At 45.4% G+C, this 22,495-nt stretch overlaps 1 protein-coding gene across 6 annotated transcripts in view; it reads left to right on the forward strand.

The window, feature by feature from the left end:
• Positions 1 to 3,071: 3,071 nt before the first annotated feature.
• FAT1 (FAT atypical cadherin 1) overlaps positions 3,072 to 22,495 on the forward strand; it is a 127,938-nt gene continuing 108,514 nt past the window's right edge. For 3 of the 6 annotated variants that reach the window (XM_036112387.2, XM_036112389.2, XM_036112390.2), the window contains exons 1-2: positions 3,074 to 3,417; positions 17,884 to 21,166. In XM_036112387.2, coding sequence (XP_035968280.2) covers positions 17,902 to 21,166 — 3,265 coding nt within the window. In that variant the 5' untranslated portion in view covers positions 3,074 to 3,417; positions 17,884 to 17,901. Of the gene's footprint in view, positions 3,418 to 5,946; positions 6,158 to 17,883; positions 21,167 to 22,495 lie in introns of those variants that run through there. The other 3 variants (XR_004923631.2, XR_013446660.1, XM_036112388.2) reach the window with 2 other exon arrangements.

The raw sequence follows: 22,495 nt of genomic DNA on the forward strand, positions 1-22,495 counted from the left end.
CCAGCCAGATCCCTTCCCAAAGCACTTGGGGATGTTGATTTTATCTTTGTAGGGACCGAATGTCCACAACCAGCCTATTCTACTATGTATTTATTCCTAAAATGAAGGTATACTTTTTTTTTTAATGGTCATCCAGTAAGTGATTTGTAATGCCTCCAAATATTTGCCCAACTGGCCACGGCATCTGGAATTTCACCATTAGAATAAAATTTTACAATTGAGGTTTAGCTTTAAGAAAGCCCTTATTACGGGGCACTTGGAAGGGGCTAGGAATAGTAACATATTCATACCCATAGTTAACCACTACTTACTCTCATCAGATTGAGTAGTTGTCTGTTCTAATGGCCCCCTTGGAGAGTACAAGCCGATCCCAGAGGAGAGCTGTATTTGAATGCAAAGAGCGAAATAATTCCAAAGCTGGGGAAGCCGAGAGGGCGGAAGAGGGTGTTAACTCCCGGAAGTGTAGGCAGAAAGGAAGCACAGGTGGATGTGAGAGCAGGGACAAGGAACAGAGAAGTCAATCAGACTACTTAGAATTATTTAATCCTAGGACTAGGCCTAAAAGTGTCTTAGAAGTCTTTTCTGCTTTAAGTGTAGTGATTTTCCCTGGTTCTAATATTTGGCAACAAAAGCAAACAATTAAAAGTCCATGTTAGGTCATGTTAATATTTCTTAATCACCAAACACACCTAACTCATTAAAATTCGAGTCCTTTGTAATTTCTCATAGCATTTTGTTGGTACTTGATAAATATTTGCAGAATGAGTGAATCCTGTGATTCTGGTTTTTTTTGTTTTTGTTTTTGTTTTCATTTGTGTTTTACTTTGGAAGTAACTTAATATTGGGTGCATGAAAAACTGTAATACTTAATGTAATGTTCCAAAAACAATAGCAAAGTCTATAATAATGCTGTACAATAGAATTCTCTGTCATGACGAAAATATTATTTCATCGGCCCTGGACAATAGGTAGCCACTACCCACAAGCTGATATTATATACTTGAAATGTAGCCAGTGAGACCAAAATAACTGAATTTTAAATTAATTTAAACAACCACTTGTGGCTAGTATCTACCTATGGTGTAGGAGCATGCAGGTCTGGAGGTTGTTAAACGTTTTCTGCCCCTCTCACTTTGTTTTTAAAAATAGCTATTTTGATTGATACCATCAATTCTAAATAAGTTCCTTTTGTTTGTGTTTTTTTTTCTTTTTTTTAATGGAAATACTTTGATTTAACTATGATAACTCTAAAGATCAAATTGACTTGCAGAGCAGCATCTGGGAAAAATTTATGTGCCTCATTAATAAGAACTTGTAATATGTGATCAATTTCTAATTTCAACTATTGACGTAAAAGGAGTGAGCCTGTGTACTTGAAATAGTGAAGCATGAGAAGTGTGTCCTCTGCACTGACAGGGTGGCCTCCCAAACCAGTCTTTCTTTTGATTGCCTCCTCCCTCCTCAGGAATCTGGCACCTTCCGGCTGCCCTCTGGTCTGCAGAGGCCCCTAAGGTCCTTTCCCAAAATTCTCTGTCTCCTAGCTTCTCACTGCCCTCTCTCCTCCCTTCTAAATCAAAACGTATCTTGAATTACTTGTGATAACCTCCCTTTTACTCTTCCGAATTTTAGAGATGAGAAAGCTGACACACTGCGAAGGATGGGGAGAGTAAGAAAACGGCTATTGATTGACTACTGTGTGCTTGGCTTGCTAGACACTTCCGATGATGCTCAGTGAAAGCGTTGCCCGCAAGAATGGATGTCTCTCCCTGGTAAACACATGGCATTCAATACATTTGTTTTTTAATGAATAAATACACGAATGCATTCTTACCGTGTGAAACAAATACGATTCCTTATCACAGATGAGGAAACTGAAATTTAGAGAAGTTATACGACTTCCTCATACACAATACTCCAACATTTCATCTTCCTTGTGTCCTCACTGTTTAACCCCTTGCCTTGTTTCCTGTGTCCTCAGGGTTTTGCTCTTTACCCTGCCAAGAGAACGACCAGCTAAACAGACCAGAAGATTTACATCAATGGCTGCAAATGTACTGATAGAACCCACTCCCAGCGTCCTCGCCCTTTCCGGGGTTCTCTGAATTTTAATGCCAACCTTCTGTGGACAGTGTCAACTCACGGAAATGGCTCCCTGGGAATTTCACGCTGATCTCTCCTGATTTTATTTTGGTACTTTAGCGGCATTAAACACACACACACACACACACACACATACTCCACAGTAGATATTTTTCCTGGAGTCTGGACGCTTACATAAAAACGATGCGTTCATTTATAAATTTTATTTCAGGGTTGTTTGCATTTATCTTAGTCTACATTACGAGTAGACGACTGATTTTTGTATTGGCCCCTATCACTAGGGACGATTTTTAAGACACATTAAAAATTGGCTCCTCCTCCATCTCTTCCCCACACTCCTCGGAACCTTATACGCTTCGGAGTACCGTGTAAAAACGTAGGCGCTTTTGGAAAGGATTTGAAAATTAAAATATGCCTCTGTGATTTTCAACACAAAGACCACAAACAGCGCTAGAGCACAAGAACTATTTAAAATATATCACATCCAGAAGTTGGAGGGCTACAAAGTACAAGTCGTCCAGGCCAGTCTGCAGAGACTGTTCTTGCTTCCGCTCTGCAAAAACCCGGCAGGCGACACGTCGCGACGAATTTCAGCTGCAGAAGAGGAAGAGCATCACCTGCAGTTCGACGCTTGGGAAACGCTGCGGGAAGGGGCTTGCAAGAAAGAGCACCAGAGAGGTGCGCGCCGCGGCGCTCCGGGGCAGCTCCGGTGCCGAGTGCGAGGAACGCCAGCGCTCGGCGGAGCCGGGGAGACGCCTCACGGTGGAGAGGGATACACGCCTCCGGGGAGACAGCGCTGCGGCACTGGAGTCCGCCCCAGCCCCGAGCTCGCTCGCTGCTACTGTCGGGGAGGCGGACCCCGCAGGAGAATCCCGTCCGCGCCGCGGGGCGGGGGGCGAGGCGGGGCGCTGACGTCACCTCCCCTCCCCCACCTTCACCAAGAGGGAGGGAGCGGGGAAAGAGGCAGTGATCCGCCGCAGTTCCCGGTCGCAACTCCAAAACTCAGGGGCTTGCTGCCTGGACATGTCCTGACAAACTTGGCTTCTCCTCGGCCCTATTCCGTAGCCCTCGCGCACTCTCATTTCGCCTCCTCTTAGTGCTCAACTTTCCACCCAGGACGGGAGCCTCCGGAGATGTGGCCACCTGGGTCCGGGCAGCGCGGGCGGATCGCACTCTCGTTGGGGACATGCTGAAGATCGGAGGGAGGCAAAGTTGGTACTTCAGATACGGCTTTTAACAAATATCCAAATTGCTTGGGGATTACGGAGCTGCCGAGGACTTTAAAGCCAGCACCCAAGGACTCGAGTGGCTGGACTGGTGAGTTCTTTGTTTAGTGTAAGCCTTTTGTATTTAAGTTTAAACGTAAATGAAATTACATGGGGTGTTTGACCCTGAGCTAGTGCGGGGAAGCGTGTGCATCCTACAGGCTCTCTGCCTGGCGAGCCGCACACCCCTCTGGTTGTACATGGCTCGGGAATGGAAAGATCAGTCTGCACAGGTTTTGGAATTCATGAAATACATACATAGCACTGTTCAAAAGAACTTGAAAAGCTATGCTGTTTGTGCGTTATTTTGAATGTAACTTATTATAGAAATGGTGCCCAGGGAGGGCGCAACTCGGGGCCGCGCGATCTGCAGTGGCGCAGCGCCCTCTAGTCCGGACACCCGGCAAGGCGCGCGATCCCTGCTGGGTTCCGCGCGCGGACAGAGAACTTGGACCTGCCGGGCGCTCCTGGGACGTGGGCGTGAGCTCGCAGCCTTCACTTACCACCCACTCCGTCCCGTTCGCTATCTAATTTTCAAATACTAGCTTGGGTGGACTGGTTGGAGAGGCGGTGCTGGAGGAAAGCGTTTTTGTTTTCAGGAACCGTCCCCTATTCCCCTAATTTCCAAAAGCCTTTGGGGACAGGGTTAGGGAGGGCCAACAATCGAAAGGACAAACGTGGAGCTTGAACTACATTTCTCTTTCTTGTGAAGGTAATTCGATGGTAGCAAAGAGGCATCTGTATTTCGTTTCGTTAGGGCTAAAGGAGTAGGAAAACGTAGCAGCGCCGGAGTCTGAAATCTCCATCTCTGGCTCTCGGCTGTTCCTGTGGCGAAAAAGTGCAACTTCTTCCAGGCAATTAGGTTTCGCAGTGAGCCTGGAAAATCGGGATTCCCAAACATGTTTTAGTTCGAGTGAGGGTTTTTATTTATTAATGAATGGCAATTTTCTTCAGGAATTTTTTTTTTGTGCCATTTAAGACATCTTGTGATTTTATGTTACGGGATGATGTCTTTTTACTTTTTACTGTTCTTCTTTCCCCTCCAACTCTCCCTCCCTCCCCCAGCAAACTGTTGGCGTCTGTGATTTGTTGAGTTAGAATTCGACAAGGGGCGCAAACCGGTAGAGCTTGGAGATCAGGTCACCTATTTTCGAGGTGTTCCAAGTATAAAATTGACCTGTAACGCCAGGAGCACTTTGCGCATTTATGGCCACGGCCAAGTGTTTGGATGATGGTGTTTGCTGGGTGTGTGAATTTATCTGTATTCCAAATCATGCGCAGGGAATACACCACATACTCTTGGTCTACGAATCAGCACATTCATTCTGCAGGCATTATTTTTCCTTCGCAGCCATAACATGCTAGACACCTTTATTTTTTCAAACACCTTCTTTAGGATGGTTTAAGAAGACACTGCATTAACTTTGAACCAAGGAATTTCTCTCTTTAACCCTAGACTCCCTCGCCCGCATCTGCCTCGTAGTTCTCCCTGCAGCCCCCTCCACCGGTTCCGGGGAAATCAGATCTCTTTGTCCTCTCAGTGTTAAATGTTCGAGTCCCACAAACTTTCCGAGGTCATGTCCGCCCTCTTGTCTGGGCTGATTTCCAATGCCCAGGAGCACTCCAGGCTTAGGCCGAGGCTCAGCTGTGCGGAGCCCGCGTCTGGAGATTTGCCGGCGCTGAGGATGGGCTCAGAGCCCCGGGACCCCGGACTGCGCGCTCCGGCGTGGGGGGGCGGGGGGCTTCCCGGAGTGGGGCGTCCAGACGCCCGGGGCTTCCCCTTCTCCCTAGGGAACTTGTAGTTTCACGTTAGACTCGGTTCACAGATTGTGGGGTGGACTTGCCGGCTGGGAAAGCGCACGAGGCGGCACAGCAGCCTTTTGTCCCGCAGACGTGGGAGTCTGGGGTGTCCGCCGGAAGAGGCCGGCATGGGGGTTCGTAACCAGGGTCGGGGAGGTTATGGGGTTTAACTACCTCTGCATAATGAAGAGGCGGAGGAAGCGCTTTCATTTTCCCTGGATCTTCATGTAGACTGAAGAAGGAAGTAGATTCGATCTAACTGCATTCCTTTTGAGACCTTTTGGAAGATTTTTTTCCACCGAGCAATTGCAGACCCAGAACAGAGGCTTTCAAATGCAGATTTAGGAACTCCCTGAAGGTTCTAGAGAATCTAAAGGGAGCCGGGGGAAGCTTTAGTAGCCTTAGCTGGCTTTTTTTTTTTTTTTTTAAAGCTAAACTGTTTCCCCTTTCCAAGCAGGAAACATTCCATACTAATTCCCTGCACAAATCTGTGTACTAGCCGTAACTAACAGCCGCACTAGAGCAAGCCCCACACTGTTCCTCGGAGTGTCGCAAGATCACCCTGGACACTCGCTTGTCTCCTCGGGAGGAGTTGGCGGCTGTAGCGGCAGGGGATCACTGACCCGTGGCGGGGAGTCGTTGCCCCGGACCCGCGAGCTCAGAGTCTGGCCGCCAGGGAAAGTCAGATCGAGTTTCCGCGCGGGAGAAACGAGCGCCGGCGCTCGCGGGCGTGGCTGCGGGCGGAGGGATATATTCCGCGCCGGCCGCGTGAGGCGCCGCTGCCGAGCCGGGCGGCCTCGGAGCGGGGCGCGCGGACGGCGAGCAGCGGCCTCGGAGCGGGGCGCGCGGAGAGCGAGGGAGGGCCGCCGACACCATGCGGACCCGCCGGCCCAGTGAGGGCTCCTGAGGACCCGGCCCCCACTCGGGGGCGCGCTGAGGCGACGAGGCGCGCGTCCTCGAGAGCGCCGCGGCCGCTTGGGGCCAACTTTGCTGTAAGTTTGCTAGAAACGAAGTTGGGGCTGGAGGGCGGGTGAACGAGGGGCGCAGCGAGGCGCCGGGGCTGCCAGTGCGCGGCCGGGGCCGGAGCCGTCTATGCCCGGGAGGCATGCAATTCGCTGTTTCGGGGTGGCGGACTTTGGGCTGCACTGGTGCGTTTCCCTCGCTGTCCAGCCCAGGACCGCGCTCCCGCGGGTGCTGTGGGAAATGGGATGCAAGCAGGCTCCGCGGGAGGTGGTATAGTGCGGCGGCGCCTGCCCACTTGGAAAGTTCGGCACGGGCTCGGGATCCGGACGGCTCGGGGAGGACGCGGGGGCGGAGGCGTGGGAGGGGGATAATTTGCAACGTGAACCGAATGGTAATCTGCGAGCCGAGTGCCGCTGCGAGCCGGGTGCAGGCTGCGGCGGCGGCGGCCCGGGCTGCAAGGGTCTGGTCCTGGAGCCATTGCTGGAAATCAAAGCGGCGGCCGTGGCGCGGGGCTACGGGGCGGCCGGAGGGCGAGGACTTCCGCTGCGCCCGGGAGCTTGGAAACTTCACCGCCGCGCCCCGCTCGCTGTCCCCGGTAACTCTCGTGCCTGCTAATGACTTAACTGATCTCGCCCCTAGGTTAATTCTTCCAGTTTATGAGAGAGTCCCAGCGTAGGTGAGATGAAAGGAGAGGCCAGTAGCCAAAGAGATGGGATCTTTGAAATGGAGTCCCAGAGTTCTCTTAGATGTTTTGTGCCCCGAGGGAGCGCTGCTCTGAGGGTTAAGTACTAACTGGTTGAATGTAGATAGAATAGGTGCGATTGATAAATTGCGGGGCTAAACTTTTATTAGTTTTTTTTTTCTAGAAGAGAAACTTGTAAGGTCTTTTTTTTTTTTTTTAAAGAAAGGGAATTTCATTCTTCACTGCTTTTTCTTGCAGTGCTTTCTTCCAGCAAGCTAACTTTCTCTTGTCTCCGTGAGATTTTTTGTTCCCACTGATGTGAATTGCAGAACATTGAAAACAAGGACGCAATTGTATGCATTAGGAAAGTAAACTCTATTTTTTATGCACTTGTTTTTTTTTTTTTTTTTTTTTTTTTTGCATGTGTTTTAACTACGGTTTCATTAAGTGGCTTTTGTTAAACAACTCTGATGCTTGGTAGATTTTATTTTCATTTTTTACCGGATATTTACAGTGAGTATTAAAATCGGAAAAAAATTAAAAGGCATATGATCTTCATTTTTTATCTTTAATAAAGGCAGCTTTTTTTTTTTTTTAATAAAGGCAGCTTCTTAAGGCTTTGTATGTTCGGACTCGGGTTTCAATAGTTGGAGGTATCTGCACGTGTTAAAAGTAGGCTATGGTAGTATTTTTTCATATTCTTAGAGTTGTGGTTGTTACCCAACATGTCCAGTTGTTAGTTATTCATGAAAATGTGTTTCTGCAGTTGTATAGGTTAGTATATATAAAATATATGATATTTGGCTTTGAGTTTTAAAAGAAGAGCTCTGGTTCCACAATTAGAATTATTATTCCTCCTTATTGTAGTATTAAACTTCAAGGTGGATTTAAAAATACTTGAAGCATTACATAACTTTTTAAAAAAACAATTGATATAACTCTAAGTTAAGCCAGACATGGCATTTAATAAGCTCAGCATAAGGTTGGATTTCAATAAAGTGTGCATTTGTGTACCCATTTCTTGAAAAAGGAATATCTTAAATGAGCCAGATTCTTTTGTAACTCTGAAAGGAAGCAAGATTGTTAAGAGGACTTAATAAAAGCATTCAGGCCACCTGTATATTCCTTGTATCTTTTAATTAGTTACTAAAGTCCCCGCAGTGGGTTATCATCACGTTAATAGATCATTTAGTCCATGTTGTGGACAAGTGCCAAAAGGGGAATCTGAAAATTATGCGTAAACTGTTTTCGGTCCCTAGCTCCCCTGCCTCTCTAGTGTGTATGTCTGTAGACTTAGCTCTTGAGCCACCTCTGAAGCAGTTATTTCTTTGAATGTTAGAGGTGAAAGGGATCTTAGCGGTTATTTTAACCTCCCTATCAAGTTGGCCACCTGTTTTCCACCCAAGTTTGGCTGATTTTACATAGACTCAGTAAACTGAAACAAATTAGTGCATTATTGTTGCATTAAATGTTGTCTCAGTGGCCTAATTTGTGGCCTAAAGGACCTGACTTAATAGCAGGAAGCCATAAGGCAAGGTGTCTGTTTAATCTTTATGAGTGGGAAATTGCAGTAGGTAAGCTTTCTTTTGACCAAATTATATAGATGATGAAGCCAAACTCTATATATATATATTTTTTGGTCTCACTTAATTGGTCAATTTGCAAGTGTTAGGTTATCCTTAGGCACTGGAAAGGAGTTTTTGAAATGAGTGATCTAGGTCATTCATTTAAGATCCATACGTTGCCATTTTGTCTTCTGATTTCAAAATGTAGCCCATCAGATGAAGAATCTGTGTATTTCACATTTTAAACTTTTTAAAAAAACTTACCTTTCTTTAAGCCCCAGATTTAAATATATTGCCAAAATTCTTGCTTAATCCCAAAGGCTTATTATATGTGTGGATATATATTTATAATTGTCTTTTTTACAAGGTATTTAGGAAAATCAGGCAATATTTAATTGTTATCCTTCATAGACTATTCGAGCGGAGAGCTTCCACATAAGCTCTGCATCGCAGAAACTGATCTGGCATCTCATGTAGCCAATTTGGAAGCATTTTGAGGTGGGTGGTGACCTCTTTCTCAGCTGCTAGAAATCAGAGCTATCTCCAGGGTAGCCATCTGCACTGTTGTAACTGGCCTGGTGGTTGCACCTGGATTTTCTGTTAATTTCAGAAGGATGGATATATATTTTCCCATGTTATCCCGCCTTCCCTCCCCTCCCCTCCTGGAGTCCTGCCTCCCATTCTCCATGCATTCATGAACTCAGCAACTATGGATCTCCTCTGTGTCGAATATTGGGCCAGACACAGGATACAGGGTGAAGAGATCACATTTCCTGCCCTCATGGAGCTTGCAGTCCAGTGGGGGAGAAGGACAAATAAGCAATCGGTTATATCCAGCATGATAAGAGCAGAGTAGTTCATCCTAGCACCTTGGTGAGCTGGGCAGGGGCGGGGAGGTGGATATTAGGCTGAGCTCTGAGGGAAGAGTGAATCAGAAGGGAATAATTCAAGGACAGGAAATGACGTATGTAAAACAAATTGTAGAAACCTTAGTTGTGACATGATTTGTGGCATGCTGAAGCATACCATGTTATCGTTAGGAAAAGGGTTGGTTGGTTTATTATAAATGCCTCTTCGATCCCGTTTTTACATGACTTAAGAATTTTTTTTTTTTTTTTTTTTGGTGCAAGTAGAACGTAGAAAATCCGTGACCTGGGCTTACATTGGTTTATAGAGAGGGAGGGTAGTTTTTTGGGGGCAGGTGTTAAGGAGGGAAGGAAAGAAAGAAATGTAGAAGACAGAGGTGACAATAACTAAATGTGAGGAATGAAGGGCAGAAAAAACAATGTTTAGTTTATCTTTTATAAGAAGGCAAGGGATGGAGATCTTGCAAGTTTAGAACCCTCACCACTAGGTGGTGTCATCTGCTCCGGACAGCTTGGTTGTTCCAACCTGTGGGAAGTATGCCTTTTTCGTTTGAAATAGAAAGTAAATTAATTAGAGATTCAGTTAGTAAAGTAGGTAGAGGTAAAATTATCAGAGGTCTTTGATACAGGGCTAAGAAGAATGTATTTAATAAGCAGGCTAAGGGGGAAGCACTGAGTATTTGCAAACCAGGAACTAATGTCGCAAAGAAGTTTTTGTGAGATTAATGTGATTGCCCAGCGTTGACAGGCTAAGTTAGTAAGGGGACCAGAAAGCGGGAATACTGGAAAGCTAGGATATTCTGTGCCTGAGCAAATACAAATAAGAACTAGGTGGCAGCAGCTGAAACGGAAAGGGAACAATTTTGAGAAATTGAGCGGAAACAAATGTCCAGTCTCGATAACTTTAGGTATGGAGGTTTGGTAGCTAGAAATAAAAGATCAGCTTGTGTGTGAGAGAGGGAGGTGGTGGGGGCAGCGTGGGGAGGAGAGAAGTGTCTCCCTGGAGGGAGGAAACTGTAAAGATTTTAGTACAGTCTCCAGCTTTCCAAATAAAGAAATGGAATCCAAGGATTAGGTAACTTCCTTGAATCCACACAGTTGGTTAGGGCTCAAAGCCTGGGCGAGATCACAGTTTTTATGTCTGCCAGGCCCTTTTTATCTTATTTGATTTCTTAGGTTGCAAGCCTGAGTGATTTGTGACTTGGGAAGTGGTGAAACTTCACTGGCATAGAAATGTGCAATGGAATAATAGAGTGGAATGGCTGGTATTTTGCAATTGGGAGTGGGTGAAAGGCTGGGTCCCGGAGATCTGATGGTAATCTCAGGAGGGGTGTTCCCGCTCTTGAGGGAGGTTAAGGCTGGAATGTGGGATTCCAAAGTGATCCTTTACAGCCAGGGCGTGGTGGGTGAGGTCTTTAAGGATGATACCTTGTGCATGTGTAACAAGAGTCGGAAGACAGAAGTCTGTAATGACAAACTTGCAGGCGAAAGAGTGTTGAAGAGAATGAGGAAAACTTAGTGTCATTCATCGTTTGACGTGTTGTGGATTGCGGTGTTTTAGGCAGTCTGTGACACGTAAAGGACACAGTGGTATTGGGGAGGGTGTGGGTGGTGTGACATTGAGTCGGATGCTGAGAAAAGGGCATCTGATTTGACATTGGTTTTGGCTTGTGACACCGGGAGAAGCTGTTTGTGAGGCCCTGGAGAGCCCTTGAGGGGAGAAATGGCCTCTTGACAGGAGGCAGGAGTCAAGGTAGCCCTGAGCAGGTACGTTTTTAAAAACTTTGCCTGAACAAGAAAGAGAAACGTAAGATGTGAGTTTGAAGGAAGTGAAGGTTTGAATGAAGTTTATTTTCAAGTAGGGACGAACTGTGTGTGTGTGTGTGTGTGTGTGTGTAGACTCTGAAAGGGGCTTGTTGAGAAGGGGTCATTTGAGTGATGCTTGAGAGGGAGTGATAATTTAGGGCAGAGCATCAGAAGAGGCAGAATTTTATGGCCTCACAGGGTGTCTTTATTTGTAGCTAGGGTGGGTCCCATCTCTTCTGAGAGGTGGGAAGAAGGGAGAATAGGGGAAGAGAGCATTTTAAGGAGAGGAAGACGAGGGACTCTCTCCCTGGTGACTTTGCATTTTCTTACTGTACAGGGAACCGTTCACATTCCTGATCCATTATTTGGTGAAATACCTGTACGTTCACTTGAAAATAACTATAATCCTAATTTGGCCAGGAGTAAAACTTTACTAATTTGGGAGTGGAGGAAGTAGCCAGTGTTAATTACCGGCTACCCTGCCAAGGTGACATTTAAGTGATTTCTGTTTGCAGAGAAAAATACATTAGGTGAGATGATCTTAAATCACGGGGTGAACTGTGTTTTTGGAGCTTCTCGGTGAGCACCGTTTGCCCTGGAGCGTGGGTGAGGAGAAAGTGGTTGGAGGGTGAGTAACGGGTAGTGGTCATGTCTTGTCTGGAAAAAGTGGAGAGAGAAGTGAATAGCGAGGCATCCCTAGCCCATCCGGAAATGTATACGCCGCAGGTGTTCTCCTGGCTTGTCTTTTATGTCACAGTAGCTCAGAACAGCCAGAGACCATCCTCTTAGGATACCCACAGACATGTTTTATAGATTCATACAGAAGGTGAATTACATAGCAGATTTTATATGGAGGCTACTTAAAAATTAAAAGGTCTCCTTAGCTTAAGGTTTTAAGTACTGGAAAAGAGTTCTCAGGTGCTGAGGGGAGAGACGTGGAGTTCTCACTTGTCAGTATTAGTAGTTTGGAGACCACTCGGAGTTAGATTGGAATCGGTTGTTGATCATTTGAAGGCAATATTTAAATCAAGTCATTGCTAGAGTAATCAGACGTACTGCAGCTGCAATCAGAACTAACAACATGCAGAATTACCAGAAGCAGCTAAGTGATATATATACCAAGCCTGATAAGGCTGCTTTTCCATTCTGGATTCAAAGCTGGGCCCTCCACTCCTATTTTTACTGACAGACGTCTTAACATGGCTTTAAAAAAGATCTGGTATGCACCCAGAAAATAAAGACCCACCCATTAATTTTTCAGTGTAACAATGAAAACTTTTATTTGTTTATTTATTTTTTAAAGATTTTATTTATTTATTTGACAGAGAGAGACACAGCGAGAGAGGGAACACAAGCAGGGGGAGTGGGAGAGGGAGAAGCAGGCTTCCCGCGGAGCAGAGAGCCCGATGCGGGGCTCAATCCCAGGACCCTGGGATCATGACCCGAGCCGAAGGCAGACGTTTAACCGAATGAGCCACCCAGGCGCCCCACAATGAAAACTTTTAAAAAAGTCCTGTGCTTGGCTATTATAATTTATTAGGAAAGTGATTTTTTTTTTTTTTCCCTCTTGTCAGTGTTATGAAGCTGTGCATTGGTCATAGCTGAATAACAGACTTCCTTAGTTAGGACACGATATTTTTTTCTGACTCTTATTAAATGATTTTAGAGGCCATTAAATATTTATTTAATGTACTATATTTTTAATAAACAAGAGTCAGGTATATTTCGTGTTGTTTTCTTTAACAACTTTGGGACGTTTTTCTTTGAAAATGTGGGTATCTTCCATGCAGTTTAGACCTCTTCAAAAATACTTAAAAAATGTGACACTATTCAAACTGAACATCAAGCTCTGAATTTCGGTAATAGTTCAACTCAGTGATGCTCTTACTGCTACTGATACAAAATGGGAGTATGTGGGAGAGCACGCTGAGGGAGAACACAGTTCTTCGTGTGAATATTTTTGTGTATTTTTGTCATCACGCGCGGAATTGATACTGTTTCCCTGTGCCGTGGAGGACTCACGGGCTGTTAAGAATTGGGACCTCTAAAAAATAAATGTACAATATTTAATAGAATTTATGCTTGTGTAATGCTGCACCCCACCTAATCCTGTCTCGGGAGCAGTTGAAACGTTTCTGAATCTTCAGCTTTAGATCTGAGTATTTAAATTGATGGAGTTATGTTCTCAGTGCCGGGGCTGGGGCTGTGTTCTGTTTTGTGAAGAATGCGCGGTCACAGTCATTGACTTGGAGTACTTGACATGAAGGTCTCCCTAATGAAGAAATATGAGCATCTTAATACCTGATTACTACTAGAAAAGTTATTTTTCTCTCTTATTTATGGATTTTCAGAAATCTGTGCTAAAGATATTTCAACTTTGGACTTGAGGCCCTTTTCTGTGAGGGCTGAACTAAGTAAACGCTCCTGGTTTTCACTTTGGAAAATGCAAAGAAGAAATCCTAACTTACTGTGAGTTCAAGGAGTATGATCACCTTCTAAATATCAAAGTGTAGCCTTCAGCTAAAATCATTTTAATTTTCATAAGCCTGAAGTCTAGGTAATGTACTTTTCAGATGAAATGGTGTTAGTATCTTTTTGGGGTTTTTCCTTCCCCCTTCAACCTTACGGTTTATTTAGCATAGAGGAACAACCACCGTTTCTTGGATCGTGGCATTTTATAGCAGAACCTGAGTTCGCAGTTCTGGGGTATGTTACTAAAGGTTAACAATATCTCCTGCTTAAAAGTGGATTTTTTTCCCCCCTGATCAAGAGGATTGCCTTTAACAATTGATTCTGTCACAGCGGCATTCTGCCAGCCAGGTTGTCAAGAGTCAGTTCCGGGGTCGGAAAGGTTTCTGTGATGAGTGTGGTCCAGCAGGTGTCCTCCAGCTTTGAGGCGTCCCTGAGAAGAACTGGTGGGTGGGTTGAAGAGGGTGGTCCAGGCGTGGGAACGGGGCTGTGAGAGAGGAGTGGCGCGGGTGGAGCCCGTGGTCCTGCCGAGTGGCCGAGCTGTGGTGGGGAGAGAACAGATGCAATAAGGGGGGATGTGTTGGGTCTCCCCTTGGGCGGGGTTCACCGGCTGAGAGGGCATCCAGGGCCAGCCAGCAGCGTGTGCGGCAGCACGGGACCAGCCAGTATTTATGGGTCATTTCCACGTTCCACGTTAGGCTTCGGCGACTCAAAGATTGTTGGACCTATCCTGCCTTTACCACGCCACCATTTCCTGCTTCTACATCAGTGACCGTGTCCTGTCTTCGGTGCTGGTTCTCCTCCTCCTCTGTCCTCCAAATCTTGGGGAGCATCAGGGCTTGGTTTTCTTCTCTTCCCCATCTGTGCTCTCTCCCTGGGTCTTCTGATTCAGTTTTGTGGCTTTAAATAGCATCTTCTGTATTTTCGGGCAACTCTCAAATTTGTGTCTCCACGCTGGACCTCTCCCACCCATCTCCCTGCCCACTTGAAATCATTACTTGGGTAACAGTGGGCATTTCCCCGTCAGCTTTCCCGAACTGATCTCCTGATCTTAATCTCTAGATTCTGTTCCTCTCGGAGTGCCTGGCATCTCCTTTCTCCATGCTCAGCACCCAGTCCTTGGAATCTTGATACCTGTCTCCTTTCTCCCCTCTCTCTCTCCTCTTGCTCCTTCCCCTCCCCCCGCTGCCCCTCCAATTTATCCAGAATTTGACTGCCGCTCCCCACCTCCAGCACTAGCATTTCTGGGCTAAGCCACCAAGGCCTGTCACCTCTATTAGTGCAATAGCCTTCTAACTGGTTAGTAGCAGTGTGTGAGTACTAGTTCACTAGCTGTGACGAGTGTGCCCTAATAATGTGAGATGTTAGCAACAGGGGAAACTGTCTTCATAACTTTTCTGTAAATCTAAAATGCTTCTAAAATTAAAAATTTATAGAAATCTCCCTTACTGCTACCCCCCCCCCCCACCCGATGCCCTAGCCACAGTGGTCTCTGCTGTTTCTCTAACTCCTGCTGCTTCTCTACTGGAGGTGATTTTGAGCCCCAGGGAACATTGGCAATATCTGGAAACTTTTTTTGGGTGGGGGGAGTGTGGAGTGAGATAGAGGAGATGCAACAGGCTTTTAGTTGGGTAGAGACCAGGATAATACTGAACATCCTAAAATGCATCCTAGGCCTTTTGAATTTAGGGTTTTCTCTTTCCCTTCAGATTCCTGACCATAGCCCCTTGCCCTTCTTTATTTTTCTCCTTCCTGCCTCATCATCAGCGTGTGATACACTCTTTCTTCGCTTCTCACCAGGAAACATGTCTTCCATGAGGATTTGTTGCTAGTTTGGCTCACTTTTGTATCTCCAGCATCTACCACTATTCCTAGCACATAGCAGGGGTTCATTAAATACTCATTGAATGAATCCAGTAATTGGGCGAGGGGAGTGAACGATTGGTACAGGTACCGCGCACCGATGCTAAAGAATCCAGACAGGAAAGGAAAATGGAGCGTGAACGTTCCCCCAGCTGCCTGTTCTCCAGAAGTTATCACTGTTGACAGTTTATTTTTTTTATCCATCCAGAATTTTTCTGTTCATTTTTCAGCACATTCGTGTCCTGTGCACATAATTCATCTCCCGTCCCTTTTTACAAACATAAATGGGATCAGTTTCGTTTTGCCAGTTAACCTATCTGGACGATCTTCAATAGCAACATGTAGAGTGCTGTCTTATTCTTTTTAATGGCTACATAATATTTTATATGTAGAATTAAGCAAAAATAGTTTAATTGGTTGCAGTAGAATCCGGGCATAATACTTTGTTGTAAAGTAGATAGCAGTAATAAATCCTGTAAAACAATAGACCGTGCTTGTTTAACAGCTTTTTAAGTGTTTTTAAAAGTATTTTCTCTGTGTGTGTATATACACGCACACATACATATATATACACATATGTATTATTCCTAGTTTGTAAATGCCTCAGGATCAGGAAATAGTCTTTAGTTCCACGTACCTTACATGGTAGCAGATTCTCAATACCTGTAGGTTGAAGTTTTCCCTTGTTTTGATAAAATTATTGGGTCATTACATAATTAAAACTTCCCTGAATATTAGAACTGTGGACCAAATGAAGAGATTGTTTGGGGAGAAAACCATTTTCTATTTTATTTAAATGATGTTTGTTCTCCTGGAAGCCAAAAATCTGTGTAAATCTCCTGACTTTATCCGCTGAGGATATGGCATGATGGCCAAAGAACCAGGTAGGGTGCGCAGCTGCAGCGTAATTCAGTGTCAGTCAGGCTTCTTATTGCTTTGCGCATAGCAGGGCTTCTCTCCTTTTTTCCCTCATAAAGTGACTACTGGGGCAGTGTTGGCAGTGACGCAGTTAGGATACTGTAAATTAATGCCGCTGTGCTAATTTCAGCTGACCTTTAAACCAGCCCTCCAGTCTCCTGCCGCTTTCACCTTTGGGTGGGACTCCCATCCCGTGAATCTTCATCTGAGAGTTACTTTGCCAAGGTGCGGTGCTGTCCTCTACTGAGTACTGGGATGTTTTGTGAGGCTCCGTTGACTTGCAGGGTGAATTTGTTGGCATGGAGAGGAACAGTTGGTCTGAAAGAAATTGTCCTGCTCACCTGGTAGGCCAGCCCAGTGGCCTGCCTTTCTTCCCACGTGAAAGGCAACCCTGTCTCAAATGCCCCCTTGCCTTCTCTCTCACCCTCCGACCTTCCCACAGCGCCCGCCATCGTGCTGCATTGATGGGCCCTCTCCATGTGTTTAGCTTAGATGCTTCAGCTGTGTGTGTATGTGTGTGTCTTGTATTTAGTTGTGAACACTGGTTGTTGACAGCAGTGGTGAGAAAACATTGATGTGGTTGGTGAAATCTGCTTTGCTGCCTTAAGAAAAGTTCTGTTTGATATTAAGCTGCTGGTTTCCCACTGGTAAATGGACTCTTTTTTTTTTTTTTTTTTAAGATTTTATTTATTTATTTGACAGACAGCGAGAGAGGGAACACAAGCAGGGGGAGTGGGAGAGGGAGAAGCAGGCTTCCTGCCGAGCAGGGAGCCCGATGCAGGGCTCGATCCCAGGACCCTGGGATCATGACCTGAGCCGAAGTCAGACGCTTAACGTACCGAGCCACCCAGGTGTCCCTAAATGGACTCTTTTTTGACTCATGTTGGTTTAGAGGTGATCTCAATATCAAAATGATCTATTTATTTTATAATTATTTTAATACTCTTAAGTAGTTATATAGTGCTAAATGAGACAATAAACCCTTACATTTTGTAGGGCGTGAACTTAATTACTCTTCTAAAGAAATAATTTCAGGATACATTTTGAAAGGAGATGACAGAATGTCATTATGGGAGGTCATATGAAACCACCTTTCAGAGTTTTTGTTCTAAATTAATCGGTCAAAGCTTTTGTGCTTAGGATACTGTAGTGGCATTAAATTTGTGAGCTTTGGGGCATTTAATTTATTGTATATGAGTAAACCCAAAAAATGTTTGTTGTCTCGCTTTGTTAACAATTGGTTATATTTGCTTTGAAGATATAAGTATAATACGAATACAACTTAGCTGTTACACTTGGCAGTCTTTGATCTGATGTTCCTTATAGTTCTTTCACTCGAGTCATCAAAGTATGAGAAAAAGATTTTTCCTAAGCTTAGTAATTCCAAACGTGTTAGAGGTATTGATACTTGGAAAACAGGAAAAAAAAAAAAACCTAATAACTATTGCATTTATTCACATTTCATACAGATGTACAATACTTTATTAAAATGTAAGGTCCCAGACAAACTAACAGAACAAATTTACACTGTTTTGTTTGTTTTATTTCTTTGAGGTCATGATTCTTACTTCTTTGTTCTGTTTTAGGTTCCTGAGGGTTAAGCGATGGGGAGACCCCTGGTCTTGCTTCTGCTTCTGCTCCTCCTCCTACAGCATTTTGGAGATGGTGACGGAAGCCAAACACTTGCCCAGACGCCTCTCCAGTTTACACGTTTCCAGTACAACGTCACGGTGCACGAGAACTCCGCAGCGAAAACCTATGTCGGGCATCCTGTGAAGATGGGTATTTACCTTACAAATCCATTGTGGGAGTTAAGGTACAAAATTGTCTCCGGAGACAATGAAAACCTTTTCAAAGCTGAAGAGTACATTCTTGGGGACTTTTGCTTTTTAAGAATAAGGACCAAAGGAGGAAATACAGCTATTCTGAATAGAGAAGTGAAAGACCATTACACACTGATCGTCAAAGCCATTGAAAAAAATTCTAATGCCGAAGCCCGAGCAAAGGTCAGGGTGCAAGTGCTGGATACAAATGACTTGAGACCTCTCTTCTCTCCCACTTCGTACAGCGTTTCCTTACCTGAAAACACAGCCATAAGGACCAGCGTTGCAAGGGTCAGTGCCACGGATGCAGACATAGGAACCAATGGAGAGTTTTACTACAGCTTCAAAGACCGAACAGACATGTTTGCGATTCACCCAACCAGCGGTGCAGTCGTTTTAACTGGTAGACTCGATTACGCAGAGACCAAGCTCTATGAGATGGAAATTCTTGCTGTGGACCGTGGGATGAAACTGTACGGAAGCAGTGGTATTAGCAGCATGGCCAAGCTAACCGTCCACGTGGAGCAGGCCAACAGATGTGCTCCCGTAATCACGGCGGTGACGCTGTCCCCGTCAGAGCTGGACAAGGACCCAACATACGCGATCATAACCGTGGATGACTGCGATCAGGGTCCCAATGGGGAAATAGCTTCCTTAAGCATTGTGGCCGGTGACCTCCTTCAACAGTTTAGAACGGTGAGGTCCTCCCCGGGGAGCAAAGAATATAAAGTCAAAGCAGTGGGTGCCATCGACTGGGACAGTCATCCTTTTGGCTACAGCCTGACACTCCAGGCTAAAGATAAAGGGACTCCTCCCCAGTTCTCTTCTGTAAAAGTCATTCGTGTGACTTCTCCGCAGTTCAAAGCCGGCCCGGTCAAGTTTGAAAAGGATGTTTATAGAGCAGAGATCAGTGAATTTGCTCCTTCCAATACACCCGTGGTCATGGTGAAGGCCACGCCTAGTTATTCTCATTTGAGGTATGTTTTTAAAAGTACACCCGGAAAAGCTAAATTCAGTTTAAATCACAACACGGGTCTCATTTCTATTTTAGAACCAGTTAAAAGACAGCAGGCGTCCCATTTTGAACTTGAGGTAACAACAAGTGACCGAATAGCCTCCACCAGAGTCTTGGTTAAAGTCTTAAGTGCAAATAGCAATCCCCCTGAATTTACCCAGACCGCTTACAAAGCATCTTTTGATGAGAATGTGCCCATTGGGACGACGGTCATGAGTGCGACTGCCATAGACCCCGATGAGGGTGAGAACGGGTATGTGACCTACAGTATTGCAAACTTAAATCACGTGCCGTTCGTCATTAACCATTTCACTGGTGCTGTGAGTACTTCAGAAGACTTGGACTATGAGCTGATGCCTCGAGTTTATACTCTGAGGATTCGAGCGTCAGACTGGGGCTTGCCCTACCGCCGGGAAGTAGAAGTCCTTGCCACGGTGACTCTCAATAACTTGAATGACAACACACCCCTGTTTGAGAAAATCAACTGCGAGGGGACGATTCCCAGGGATCTGGGTGTGGGGGAGCAAATAACCACCGTTTCTGCCATCGATGCCGACGAACTTCAGTTGGTCCGATACCAGATCGAAGCCGGAAATGAACTAGATCTGTTTAGCTTAAACCCCAACTCTGGGGTGTTGTCCCTAAAGCAGTCGCTCATGGATGGCTTAGGGACCAGGGTGTCCTTTCACAGCCTGAGAATCACAGCTACAGATGGAGAAAATTTCGCCACACCGTTATACATCAACCTAACCGTGGCGGCCACCCGCAAGCCAGTGCACTTACAGTGTGAAGAGACTGGGGTTGCCAAAATGCTGGCGGAGAAACTCCTGCAGGCAAATAAGTTACACAGTCAGGGAGACGTCGAGGATGTTTTCTTTGATTCCCACTCTGTCAATGCGCACGCGCCTCAGTTCAGAAGTACCCTTCCAACTGGCATGGAGGTAAAGGAAAACCATCCAGTGGGGTCCAACATAATTTTCATGAATGCTACTGACCTCGACACTGGCTTCAATGGAAAACTGGTCTATGCTATTTCTGGAGGAAATGAGGATAGTTGCTTCATTATTGACATGGAAACTGGAATGCTAAAAATTTTATCGCCCCTTGACCGTGAAACAACAGACAAGTACACCCTGAACATCACAGTCTCTGACCTTGGTATACCACAGAAGGCCGCTTGGCGTCTCCTAGACATCAGAGTTCTGGATGCCAATGATAATCCTCCGGAGTTTTTACAGGAGAGCTATTTTGTTGAAGTGAGCGAAGACAAAGAGATAAATAGTGAAATCATCCAGGTTGAAGCCACAGATAAAGATTTAGGGCCAAATGGACATGTGACCTACTCTATTCTTACAGACACAGATAAATTTTCCATTGACAGCGTGACTGGAGTTGTTAAAATTGTGTACCCTTTGGATCGGGAAGTACAGCACGTGCATTACTTAAAGATTGAGGCCAGGGATCAAGCCCGAGAAGAGCCCCAGTTGCTTTCCACTGTGCTTTTGAAAGTATCATTAGAGGATGTTAATGACAACCCACCTAAATTCATCCCACCTAATTACCGTGTGAAAGTTCGAGAGGACCTTCCAGAAGGAACCATAATCATGTGGTTGGAGGCCTATGATCCTGATTTAGGTCAGTCTAGCCAAGTGAGATACAGTCTTCTGGACCACGGAGAAGGACACTTTGATGTGGATAAACTCAGCGGAGCAGTCAGAATTGTACAGCATTTGGACTTTGAGAAGAAGCAAGTGTATAATCTCACTGTGAGGGCCAAAGACAAAGGGAAGCCAGTTTCTCTGTCTTCCACTTGCTATGTTGAAGTGGAGGTCATTGATGTGAATGAGAACTTACACCCACCAGTGTTCTCCAGCTTTGTGGAAAAGGGTGTAGTGAAAGAAGATGTGCCTATTGGTTCCTCCGTAATGACAGTATCTGCTCATGATGAGGACACAGGAAGAGACGGGGAGGTCCGCTACTCCATTAGAGATGGGTCCGGTGTTGGTGTTTTCAAAATAGATGAAGAAACAGGTAAATATGTTCTTTTTAGTCCGGTTTTCCTAAAGGAAATATCTGCCCTGTGCCACCTGCTTTACCCTTCCCTTTTGGCCTCTCAGGGCTCAACACAGAGGTGAGTGTGCATGCTTTTTGTCCTTCTGCAGGTGTCTCTGTGCATAGTAAGGAATGAGTTTGGAACCAAAGGAACCTGAATGACTTGGCATAAAATGAGTTAAAAAAACAAAACAAAACAAAAACAACCAGGAGAAAATTGACATCATCACCACTGATACTGATCTTTTAAGTTTGTGCTCTGTATTATCAGAAGCATCATTGTGGTTTTGCTGCAACTTTGAGAAACTGTTGCAGACTTACAGTAGCCCCTCCCACTACCTAGCATGCCTTCCAGAGATTATCGTACCCCTGCGAAGCGATGCAGTGTACAGAGAGAATGCTCTGCTGACTTCCATGATGTGGGCTGCTTTCCTTAGGAGGTCCTTCAGGTTTTGTTGGAGAGGCAGAAGCAGGGCAGTGCCATGTTGAATTGAAGGGACGTGGCTCTTCCAGGGTGATCTTGACAAGTTAGTCATCTTACTGAAACGGACTTCATCTGTAAGATGGGGACACTCAAAATGGCTGCAAGATGAATGGGAGATAAAGTGAAATGACACGGGGAGGCTGCCCAGCATGTGTTAGTCTGTTCATGTCTTGGAAATGGTAGGAATGCTTTGTTACAATACTCTTCCACCTGGAATAAGAGCCTGAAACCAGAACATCCAAGACAGCCGATGTAGGCTAGAGTGTGTATTGTTTCGCACTTTGTGCAGATCTCGAACATAGCTGCTTTTCACGGATATTACAGTTGCATGTCCGTCTCCCTGGTGGAGTACAAGCCTTTGTATGAGTTTGCTGAGGGCTGCCATAGCAGAGTGCACAGACTGGGTGGCTTAAACCACAGACATTGATGTTTTCACAGTTCCCGAGGCTAGAAGTCGAAGTTGGAGGTGTTGGCATGGTTTTCTCTGAGTCTTTTCTCCTTGGCTTGTCTTCTCCCTGTCTTCACACCATCTTCCCTGTGTATGTCCGGGTCCTGATCTCTTCTTATAGGGACACCAGTCCTATTGGATTAGGGACCACCCTGATGACCTCATTTTATTTATCTCTTTTAAGGCCTTATCTCCAAGTCACCTTCTGAGGTACTGGGGATTGGGACTTGAACGCATGAATTTTGGGGGACACAATTCAGCCCCAAACCACCTTCCAGGACAGGCTTTTAGCTCCTACGTTTTCTGTCTTCAGCCCTAGCAAGAAGTACCAAGCAGGTAGAAGCTGCTCATTAAATGTTAAAAGAACAAATGAGTA

Source organism: Halichoerus grypus, chromosome 3 (assembly GCF_964656455.1).
Source record: "Halichoerus grypus chromosome 3, mHalGry1.hap1.1, whole genome shotgun sequence".
In the NCBI taxonomy this organism is placed as follows: Eukaryota; Metazoa; Chordata; class Mammalia; order Carnivora; family Phocidae; genus Halichoerus; species Halichoerus grypus.